The sequence below is a fragment of the Equus caballus genome, chromosome 11 (assembly GCF_041296265.1).
Source record: "Equus caballus isolate H_3958 breed thoroughbred chromosome 11, TB-T2T, whole genome shotgun sequence".
Lineage (NCBI taxonomy): Eukaryota > Metazoa > Chordata > Mammalia > Perissodactyla > Equidae > Equus > Equus caballus.
This window is the reverse complement of record NC_091694.1, coordinates 23,130,478-23,141,454: the sequence shown is the minus strand read 5'-3', so window position 1 is coordinate 23,141,454 and position 10,977 is coordinate 23,130,478. Positions and strand designations below refer to the sequence as shown.

The 10,977-nt window shown below is 58.7% G+C and overlaps 2 protein-coding genes across 4 annotated transcripts in view; both read right to left on the bottom strand.

Annotated features, from left to right (window-relative positions):
• The window catches only part of CACNB1 (calcium voltage-gated channel auxiliary subunit beta 1), a 29,240-nt gene extending 25,904 nt beyond the window's left edge, over positions 1–3,336 (bottom strand). The window contains exon 1 of the mRNA XM_005597446.4: positions 3,076–3,336. The gene's annotated coding sequence lies outside the window, so the exon portion shown is untranslated. The remainder of the gene's footprint in view (positions 1–3,075) is intronic.
• A 608-nt stretch (positions 3,337–3,944) lies between these two features.
• The window catches only part of STAC2 (SH3 and cysteine rich domain 2), a 12,800-nt gene continuing 5,767 nt past the window's right edge, over positions 3,945–10,977 (bottom strand). For 2 of the 3 annotated variants that reach the window (XM_023652615.2, XM_023652616.2), the window contains exons 2-11: positions 9,774–10,080; positions 9,305–9,402; positions 9,038–9,128; positions 7,886–7,998; positions 7,725–7,797; positions 7,572–7,633; positions 7,011–7,108; positions 6,580–6,631; positions 6,079–6,216; positions 3,945–5,509 (exon numbers count right to left, since the gene is read on the bottom strand). In XM_023652615.2, coding sequence (XP_023508383.1) covers positions 5,405–5,509; positions 6,079–6,216; positions 6,580–6,631; positions 7,011–7,108; positions 7,572–7,633; positions 7,725–7,797; positions 7,886–7,998; positions 9,038–9,128; positions 9,305–9,402; positions 9,774–10,080 — 1,137 coding nt within the window. In that variant the 3' untranslated portion in view covers positions 3,945–5,404. Of the gene's footprint in view, positions 5,510–6,078; positions 6,217–6,579; positions 6,632–7,010; positions 7,109–7,191; positions 7,224–7,571; positions 7,634–7,724; positions 7,798–7,885; positions 7,999–9,037; positions 9,129–9,304; positions 9,403–9,773; positions 10,081–10,977 lie in introns of all 3 variants that reach the window. The other variant, XR_002811476.2, reaches the window with a different exon arrangement.

Here is a 10,977-nt window from a genome sequence, read left to right as displayed (position 1 = left end):
AACCCGAACTAATGCTCAGTGTCGTGGGTGGGGAAAATGGATTCAAGACGTTTAGAAGTAAAATGGGACTTTGTAGACATTGATTGTGGGGGCTGAGGAAGAAGCCTGGCTTGGTCCCAAGGCCTTGAGCTTGGGAGGACTGGGCAGGAGATACCTTTGGTGATCAGGAGAAGGAACCCCGAAGGGTTGAGTTTTGGATATATTGAGTGGGTGGTGGTCTGAGGGACAGATATCCAGGTGGAAGGGGTTGTCAGCCAGTTAAATACACGAGTGTTGGGGCTGGCCCAGTGGCGCAGCAGTTAAATGCACACGTTCTGCTTTGGCGACCCAGGGTTCACTGGTTCGGATCCTAGGTGTGGACATGGCATCTGTTGTCAAGCCATGCTGTGGTAGGCGTCCCACATAGAAAGTAGAGGAAGATGGGCACAGATGTTAGCTCAGGGCCAGTCTTCCTCAGCAAAAAGAGGAGGATTGGCAGTGGGTGTTAGCTCAGGGCTAATCTTCCTCAAAAAAAAGAAAACAAGAGTGTTGACTCCGCTGAGAGGTCTGGGTTGGGGCTGCCACCTTTAGTACTGGGCTCATCTAGGACTGGCATGCCCATCCTGGTTACCCCCCTGCCCTTCATCCCTCTGCTGAACTTCGTTTTGGGGTGCGAAGGCCAACCCTTCAAGGGATGTACCGGGTAGCTGTTCCCTTGCACACCTGCCTGGGAAAGGCAGGGTTAAAGTGGTCTTGGGGGTAGCAGACCCCTCTCCAGCTATGCCTCTAGTGTTCTCGTTCAGTTCTAGACAGGGTGCGAGAGGGGCGTAGCCCAAGGCATGGAACCCCGGACTCAATGAGAAATGCCCAGATGACTTCCACCAGCACCCAGGTGCACCAGAGCCTGGGGTGAGAGGACACTGACCGGGGGTCCCTGCTGCCACTGCAGCAGCCTGTGTGCACTTTCTCCTTTAGCTCCTGCTCCAGTCCTTTGCCATCACAAGTGGGGGTGCTGTGGCCTAGAAGGGGAAGGGCCTCGGCCAAGCTCCCAGCTTGGAGCGGGGGACACCTCTTTCCCAGACCTGGACCAGAGGAGCAAGGGCATTGAAGGCCACTCACCTCCACCCCCTCTAGGCAGTAGAGGGACGACAGGAAGGAGAATAAGGTAACCCAAGCACAGGACCCTCATCAGGGTCCTGAGCCTGCAGCACCGAAACCAGTTCCCAGCCTGAACCAGGAGATGGTGCTGTTCTCCCACAGGTCGCTGCAGGTATGGGCAACCACCTGACTTTCTGTTGTTTATTGAGGGTGGGGAGGGAAAGGGTACCAGGTTATAGGAGCTTCTCTCTTAGGAAGCCTTGAGTTTAGTCACTTCTTTCTTAAGCTCACCCCAGGCCTGGAGGTCACCTCTTGCCATCATGGGCCTCTAACTCCTTCCCAGAGGAGTGCCTGGGAGGTCCCCTTAGCAGGCAGGTCCCCTAAAGTAACTGCTGGATCTCTTCCAGGTCCTGAAGCCTTGTGAAATTCTGCTTAAAAGATGTGTCCATTCTCTCGAGAGCATACACCTGGTCCCATCATATAATTCTGCATGCCCTTTAAAGGAGTTCATGGCCCCCAGGTAAAGACTCCCTGAGCAAGTCCAACTCTTCATTTTCTGGAGGAAGAAACTGAGGCCGGGAGGGGCCTCTGACTCCCTAGAATCTCAGCATTGCATGGACGCTAGCGCCTGCCTTTGATTCCTCCGTACGTGGGAGGGTGTGACTCAGAGTGGGCTGCAGCCAGGGAGCTGAGCTCAGCGGCTGCTGCAGGGCCACGAGCTGGAGAGGGGTTACAGGGTCCTTGGCCTCCTTCCTGGTGCTCTCTCTGAGGCTAAGAGAGGGACCACCTTGGCTGGCTCCCCACACAGCACAGGGAGGGCTGAGGCTGGAAGTACACCACATGCCCCCAGCCTGCCCCAAGCACTGGGAGGAGGGGGTTAAGGATGGAGGGTGAAGAAGGCTGAAGGGGCCGAAGGGAGTGGCACTAGCAAGATGGGTGGGCTTGCGCAGAGGGATCACTCTGTCTATCTCCCCCCTCCCCCTGGTATCCATCTCTCTGCCCTTTGAGGCCTCCTGTCTCTGGCTCCCCGACGTCCCTTCTTTTTGAGTGTCCCTTAAGCCTAGGTAAAATTTATCCCCACACAGTACATGACAGGTTAAGCTCAGGCTGATGTGGGTCAGACAACAGAGCCAAATGTGGGTTGGCACCACCAGCAGGTTCCTGGGCATCCTCTGCCCCAGGCCAGTGGTGTTGCTGGCCCAGCCACCCCCGGAGTGGGCACAGAGGAGGGCAGAGGCTATAGTGGGGGCACCAGCTGTTCCCAGCCCCCAGGCTGTGAGCATGCTGTCAGTGGTTCAGCCACCAGAAAAAGCTGCTGTGCTCAGCAGTGCGGCAAATGGGCTGGGGAGGAGGCGGAGGTCCAGGCCAGCTGGTGGCAGACACAAGTGGGGTGTACAGAAGGCTTGGCTGCAAGGCTCTCACTGTCTCCCATGGGATGGGGGTCTTAATTCCTGGAGCCCCTGGCCCAGCATGTCAGGGTGTTTCTATCTTGTTGGTTTAAGGCACTAGGGACCCAGGGTGGGGTGAGGAAAGAGCTAAACTGGGAGCCAAGGGACATGATTTCTGAGACTGGCTGGACCACTAATTTACTGGGTGACCTTGTGCAAGTTATTAGTCCACTCTGGCCCTCAGTTTCCCCATGTATAAAAGGGGAAAGGTTGGCCTGGATAATCTGTATGACCCTAGTTAAGTCACCTAAAATCTTTGCCTCAGTTTCTTCATCTGTGAAAGGGGGTACCACCACTTTCCTCACTGGGTCATTGAGACATCCCTGGCATGGTTCCTGCGGCACAGTAGGTGCCTATTTATGCAAGCTCCCCTCTCTTTAAGCCTTAGGGACTGGGTTTATGACCCCTTTTTCCACTCTCACCATCAGGGGTCTTAGGAAGGGGGAGTCATCCTCCTCCTGCTCCGCCCGCCCAGCGCCTCCAAGCTCTAGCGCCTTCCCTGGGTGAAGGGGCCCAAAGAAAGCTCAGGGGCTGGTCCCACCCGGCCTACCTTGCTTTGGGGTGGGAGGCTGGAAGCCGGAACTGGATGGGTGCCTATGAGGAGCAGCAGCCCTCACGCCCTCTGCATTCTGGCAGCACCGGCGGTGCCCTGGCACCCCCGCAGCCCGCCTCTGGCTCCCTCCGCGCTCCCCTCCGCCTATAAATAGCTTAGGACGTGCCTTCCGCGGCGGTGACGCGGCCGGGCCGGCGGGGCGGCGGGCCGGGAGAGAGGCTGCTCTGCCGGCAGGTGGGCGGCGGGCACCGCGGCGGGAGGGGCGCCGCCGCCCGGCCCCCTTTGTGCCAGGCTCCCGATGACGGGCGTGACTGAGTCATCTCAGGGCCCCACTGTCCGCCACTGTCCCCGCTGCCAGCTTTTTTGCCTCGGGCTTAGGGGGCTGCGGGGGATGGGACTGATCTCCGATGGGTATTGAGCCCCCAGGCCCGAAACTGGTTTCGGGGCTGGTTTCGGAGGGTGGGCGAGAACAGTCCGGACGTGTGTGATCCTGAGATGGTGCCCGCCCCCTGTGCGACTCAGGAGCGCATCGACTAGAAAGTGACCGCAACCCTTCCCTCTCTCCCTCCAGCGTCTCCCAGACCTCTTCCCACCCCCACTTCCTCAGGTCCTTTCCACGACGTTCTCCCGTTTGGTTCTCCCCAGCCCCTTCTCCCAAACACCTCCCAAATCCCACCGATCTCAGGCTGCTTGGGTGGAAGCGAGTGAGGAGGCTTGGAGACCCCTGCATGTCAGCCCCACACCCCTCCTCTCTGAGATCAACATTCTTCCTCCTCAGGCTTGTCCCCTCTCAGTATCTCCAGCCCCCTCCTCACTCCTTGCCCTTTTCCTTCCTCTATCCCAAGCAGATACACAGAGCAGACAGGTTGGGACAAGAAACATTTACTTAGGGGTCTGGGGGCTCTGCAGTGCCCCAGCAGACCCATCATGCAGCCTCATGTACAGTGGGCATTGGGCCCGCCCCTGGGACATTGCTGGGGGGGCCTCATGGCAGCAAACAGGGCAGTGTGGCTTGAGCCCCACCTCTGCAGGGGAGCAGTGGGGCAGGGGCCAGTGGGAATGAGGATGTGTCCCTCCCACTCCCTGGGAGGGTGTGACTGTGCCCAGGATGGGGCACTGGCTGGCACGATCAGGGGCACAAGAGGAGGAGGCTCTGAGCTTGGGAGGAGAGGGAAGTTGGCACCAGAGAAAAGCAACCTGCAAGGGAAGGATCCCCTTTATGTGTGCCCACTCCACCCCCAGGTTGTCTAGCCCCTTCCTTTCCTCGTGGCCAAACAGAATGTTCCACCTTCTTTGTCTGTCTTCCACTCCCTCTTCCTCCTACAGCTCTGTGTGCAGGACAAGGGAGCAGATACAGCCAGAAAAGGGACCCCCAAGGCGGCAGCCCTGTCCTGGGCACAGCCTGGAGGAAGCGGTGAGGAAGGACCACTGCGAGGTCAGTCCTGAGGGTGGGGCTCCTGGGGGAGCCTGGGAGGCCTGCGACGGGAACTGAGAAGCACAGGCTCCCCTGGCTGGTGGTCCTGCCGCTGGGGGCTTTTAGAGTCCTAACAGTGAAATGGGGATCGTTTTGAACCAAGCATGGGTCAGTTTTTGTTCTCAGATGGGTTTTTGTGTTCAAGCCGCTCTTGGGTGTCCTTTTCCAGTGGACAAGGGTAAGGTGAGGCGGCTCTGGGGTGACTGTTCTACCTGAGGGCACAGTCTGATTTGCCACACCCTCCCCGGACCTCAGCCCTTCCCTCCTCTGTCCGCCCAGGTTTCAAGTAATGGGAGAGATTCCCGCAGAACTTTCCTGAGAAGTGATGGAGTGACAGAGGTGGTGAGACCAAGAGGTGGACTCAGGACCCTCCCAACCCAGGGTGGAGGGCTGAGGGACCCAGGAAGGACCTTCCCAAGGCCCCACTTCCAAAGGGGCAGCCGCATGGCCACACACACATAGACCCAAGCAGAGGGGCGGTGTCAGGCATGCAAAGGTGGTGTGGGCACAGGAAGGCTCTCTGGAAGAAGCAGCAGGTACGTTCCCCAGGAATGCCCCCAGGGTTGGACTCAGCATGGCAACTGGACAGGGGGTGCCTGGCACTGGGGGGACCTATCTGGAACTTCCCCCATCTCTCACTTTCTCCTCCTTCTCCACCCCCCAAGTCCCAGAGGAGCAACCCCCTCAGGGCACCCCACCCACTCAGTGCCAAAGGCTCCCAAGCCACGGTGAGTGGCCCCTAGGAGAGAGGCGGAGGGAGGAAAAATGTGGGCAGAGGCCTTCTCCCCCTCCAGGGCCAGATGCAAGGGCTGGGCATGGGCAGGGGTGGCATCTGGGTCCTCTTGGCTCCTCTCAGATCTCAGTCAGGGTATAGGCTGGCACCAGGCCCCGCTTCTTGCCGCTGCTGACGCGGATGAAGCCGTCAGCATCCTTGCTCCTGCCCATGCCCACACAGATCTGAGCGGGAGAGACATGGAGCTGAGGCCTGGCACTGCCTGCAGCCCTGGGCCCGAGTCCTGCTGATGGTTCCCAGGGGGCCATCCCAGGGGACGATGGGACCAGCATCAGATGTGGATGGAGCCCTCCGCTGGGGTGATGGGAGCAGATCCCATGAGAGTACCGGGAGCAGCAGCAAGACCAGGACATCAGCAGATACTGAATAGCGCTTTAGGGCTGACCTTTGAGATCAGCTGGTCATGCCTGGCCCCACTCCCATTTCGCAGGGCAGCTAACAGCGGGAGAAGTTTACACAAGCCAGAGGCAGAGCCAGCATTCGAACTCGAGCCTCTAGACTCCTAATCTAGGGCTCCTCCCCTCCTCCAAGCTGCCCTTGCCTATGTTGGTCAGCAGCCCCAGTTCCCCAGCAGGGAAGGAAAAGAGGACCCTGCGTCCCACTGCCTCTAACCTGTCTTCCCTGCTGCTGCCAGGATGTGAGTATCCTCCTCCAGGGCACTCACCCAGCCAGAGCCCATGCTGCCTCTCTCCCACGTCCACCTCTCCAGCCACCACAGAGCCCAGGCACTCACCTGATTCTCCTTGAGGCTCATGTAACCCTGTTCCTTGTTCCCGGAGAATGGTTGGCAGCAGCGCCAAACGTTCTCGCCTGGCCTCACCCGCTGCACAAAATTGGCTGGGAAGAAGCCAACCCGGTCACCAATCTTGCCCTGGGGACGAGGTTGGCAATGAGCACCAGCGCCACCCCCGGCCGCACCACTTTCTCTAGACCCAGTGCCCACTCGGAGCCCATGCCGTCATCCTCCAGACCGTGGGCTCTCTTCGTTCAAGCCTCCTGGCAGTCAGGTGGCTTCTGGTCTGGAAAGGGTACAAGGTGGGCAGAGGGACAAAGCTGAGGCAGGGAGGATCAAACTGAGAGCAAGGCCCAAGGGTTGGTCCTAGGCTTGGCCAGTGCCAGCGGCTAGAGAAGGGGAGATGTTTGGGGCCTGGAGAGAAAGTGGGGCAGTGCCCATTGAGAGAGGGGTCGGCTGAGGCGCCTGCCGTGGGCCCTCTGCACCCCCCTGCCAAGTCACCTTCCACCAGTCCTCATTCGAGTCATCCACCAGCACGATCCGGTCTCCAGGCCTGGGAGGAGAGAGCTGGGGTAACACATGGGCCAGAAGGGACCTGCCCTCTCTGCGTCCCAACAATCCTGGGCCCCCAGACCCCCTGCGTGGCCCCCTAAGCTGAGGAAGGCCTCTCGATGCCCTCAGAGGACACTGTGTGACCACAGGTATGGCAGGCACTCTGGACGACAGAGCCCAGGCAGGTGGCAGGAGACATCAGCACCAATCACTCTTGGGCTCTGTGCAGCTCCGGCTCCTCTCTCGGCTGAGCAGCCTCAAGCATGCAAGGAGGTTCCTGAAGGGCCCCCTTCCACTCATGTTGCAAGCTCTGGGACTGCAGACCCCTGAGGTGGGAGCAGGTGGCTGCCCAGTGGGGCTGGGCCGCAAAGAGGACTTACTGTAGAGCCAGGTCATTGTTTTCCTGGGGCAGAAACTTGTAGAGTGCGACGTAGGAATACATGGGCCCCACGTCCTTTCGCAGGGGGGGTTTGGGGACCTGTGGAAAAGCTCTGGGTCAGTGATGGGAGGGTAACCCCCTCCTCACTCCACCCACTATCCTTTTGCCCTGACCTTGCCTACCTTGGGGGGCTAGGAGGTGGGACACGGTGCTCCTGGGTCAATGACAGGGAGAGGTCAGACTCTCCCACTTGCTGTACTCACACACCCCTGGGGGGACCGGGCCAGGGATGGAGAAGGGGGATACTCCTCTGCCTGCTGCACCCTGGAGCTGCCCACCCTTGGGGGAGCAGGAATGGGTGCAATAGGTGTTAGGCCAGTGGTGGGAGGGGTAACAGCCCCTGCTCCCCGTGCCTACCCGCCCTGGCATTGCCTGTCCGTGTAGACTGAGGATAAATGATGGGGCAGTGATGGCCCCACTCACCATGCTCTCACCCACCTATGAGCCAGCGACATCCCCTTCCTGCCTGGCCTGCGGGGGCTCAGTGCCAGCATAATCTCACCTGTTGTCCAGGGCTCTTCTCCTCTGCTCCTGACCCTTCGCTCTCCGCTGGGGCTGTGAATACTGGGGATGCCAGGGTGGGGCCAGGGTGTGAGACAGCAGGGAGCAGTTCACATTGTGCTCCATTCCTGCCCTTTGGTCCCCAGCCACTCACCACTGTCACCAGGGCCCTCCTCCGAGCTGCGGATGCTGCCTTCCCCATCCTCATTCAGCTCATCCCGCTCACTCTGGGGTCAGAGAGAGGGAAGGGCTCAGCCTCTGGAGCCTCACCCTGAGACCCCTGCCCCCAAGGCTCTCCTTTGGTGCCCACCGTACCAGGCTCCGCGTGGGGGACTCAGAGGCGCTGCTGAAGCTGGAGCGGTTCATCAGCGCTAAGGAGGTGCCATAGCGCAGGGTCTCGTAGACAGGGTCCACCTTCCCGCTGGCCCCTGCCAAGGATCCACCCTCAAGGCCAGGCACCCAGCTGCCAGCCTTGCTCTGCCCTGAAGCCCCGTATCTCTGGTCCTGGCTCCCCCCACCGCGGCTCCCCAGCTCAGCATGCTCTAGGCCGAACTCCCCATCTCCCCTCACCTGCCCCTCTCAGGTCTTCCTCATCCCAGTGAGAGCTCCAAGTCCTCCCATGGTGCCCACGCAGAGACCAGGAGCAGCCTTGACCCTTCACTCTCCTCGCTGCCCAGATTCATTCCATCACCTAGTCCTACCGCCCAGACATTTCCAGAATCTGCCCACTTCTCTCCATCTCCACTGCTACCAGCTTGGTCCAAGCTACCAAACTCTCTTAGCAACCGTCACGGCCTCGCAACTGGGCTCCCTGCTTCCGCTCCAGCCCCTCCAATCCACACAGGAGCCAGAATACTCTTGCAAGGACACAAAAAGTGCCCTTAGAATAAAGTCCAAAGAACAATTCTAAAATGGGCCCCGCTCTGCACCCGTGGTCACGTTGTACCCTCTTGCTCTCACTCCCTCAGCCCCAGCCACACCGTCCTTTCTTTAACTGTGTGCCCCTTCCTGCCTCATGCCACCCTCTGCCCACACCAGCCTTCCCCAGATCCTCAGGGGACTAACTCCCCATCCTTCATGTCTGTGCAAATGAGGACGGTGCCTGCTTTATCCTCTCTTTATTTCCTGCCTGTCTCTCTTCAGGCGTTCGTCCGAATGATGACTAAGTGATGTTTGTGTGATCATCCATTTCTAGATGGATAGCTCCCTTCCTAGACCGTGAACTCCACCTTCTTTAGTGTTGTGTCCTTGTGTCTAGCACAGTGCCTGCACTTAGTAGGTGCTCGATAAAGTGTCTGTTGACAGATGAATGAATGAACCCGACATTCAGGACAGGAGCATCCAGAGAAGGGAAGTGGTAGCAGTGTCAAGAACTGGCAGTGCCACATGACTCAGGTGCCCATCTGAGGAATACATGAGTTTCTCATGGCACCACATTGGGATCAGGGCCAACTGGGGGACACTCACCCGTGGGTGGGGACTCTCTGTTTGTGACACAGGCGGGTGGCGGCTCATGCACCAGGAGCGGGGAGCTGAAGTTGCGGCGGAAGGAGGAGGACTGTGGCAAGAGGGGGCAGAGAGAGGGCACGGGGAGGTCACAACTCACCGAGAGTTTGGCTTCGCCCAAGGCCAAGGACCACCCCACAGGAAGAACTAGCCTTGAGGTGCACTCATTCCCCCACATGCCAGTCCTGGGAGCACTCAGCCAGCTGTCTTCGCATGGTCACCACTCACCGTCTTGCCTGGGCATTGCTGGTGGGAGATCTCCTCGGAGCACCAGAGGTGGACGCTGACTTTGCAGGTCTTACATCGCAAGCCCTGCTTGGAGTTTCCTGGGAAGAATTTGGGTTCGGCAAGAGGAGTTGTTCAAGAGGGGATGCACCCATGGGTGAGGAGCAAAGGAGGCGGGTAGGGTATGGGGAGAGAGCGGGGGTTGGGCATCCTCATGCCAGCCTTGGAGCCTTGTGCCTACCCCTCATACAGTCAGCATGTGAACTGGCACTGAAGCCTGTGTTGTTAGTAAACACAGCAACACTGGGCATCCACCCTGCCAAGGGTGCTCATTTGTCCAGCCAGGGTGAGGGGCACAGTTAGGATTGGGAGCCCTGAGTAGCCAGGCCCCAATGTCAGGCAGTTCCCTGGACCCACTCCCAGCATGCACCTCGGCCCCTTCCCTTGCCACCTCAGGGTCTCAGGCACCTACCCACAATGAGCTGGTGGCACAGCTCACAGGGGCTGGCTCGCTTGAAGACGTGTTCCTGGAAGCTGTGCAGCCTCACTGGTTTGAGTGGTGCCAGGGGGCGTGGGATTGGGCAGGGGGAGGGGGCTGGGGTGGACAGGCCCCTGTCTGTGGAGGCCGATGGTGGGGAGGGAGGGGGCAGCGGGGTTGGGGGCGTCAGCAGCACCTCGGTGGGGCACTTGAGCTCAGAGCCCGAGCGAAGGAGGAAGTTCTCCACACTCTTACTTCGGAGGATGGTTTTGAGGGAAAATGAGCGCTTGAACCACTGGAGCTGAGAGAGGAAGAGGGCCTGTGAGTGGAAGCCGTGAGGGGGCTGGCTTCCCTCCAGGACATCTCCTTGGTCAGCAGCAGCCTGAAGGCTGAGGGCCAGAGGTGATATGAAGTATGGAGAGAGAGGCTGCCAAGTTGCAGCAGGTGGGTCACAATCCCAGATGCCTGCAGGAGCCAGGCAGGTAATCTCCAGGGGTAAAGGAGTTCTGGCTGAGTAGGCACATAGGAGTGGTGGGGCCTGTGGCAAACTAGAGACCCAAGGAGCAGCTGCTGGCCTTTCTGGCCAATAAAGGCTACTCTGTATGGCCAGCCCAGTGTTGCCAGGTTTTCCAGTTTTTCAAAAGAAATCCAGACTTTTATGTGAAATTGGATAGAAACAAATTCAGGAGGTTTTATTTCCTTTTTTCTTTGCAGAAATAGCAGTATACTATTTTTCCTCTGCCTTGATTTTTCACTTAACAGTAAATCTTGGTAATCGTTCTATACGAATACATAAGGAGTTTCATCATTCTTTTTTATGGCTATACAGATTTCATTGTATGGGTGTACCATTTACTCGAGTTAAAAAAAATAATACTCTGGGGGCCAAACAAAACACACCAGGTCCCCAGTTTCCAGCTGTGTTCTTGAACAGCCTAGGGGGTGGGGAGTGGTCATCCTGCACCCTCATCCTCAGGGCTGATTCTCCCTCCAAAACACCTCCCCAGCCCCTTGCCTACAATCACCTCCCCAGCCCCTCACCTACAATCACCTCCACAGCCCTGCCCTTGTTCAGGCCCAGCACCCTCAGTCTGGTTCAGGGCCACAGCCCTTCGCCTCCACTTTAAGCATGCCCACCTGCTCTCCATCCAGCTGCCTTTATGGTGATCCCTGATCCTGCTGAAACCTTTATAGCTCC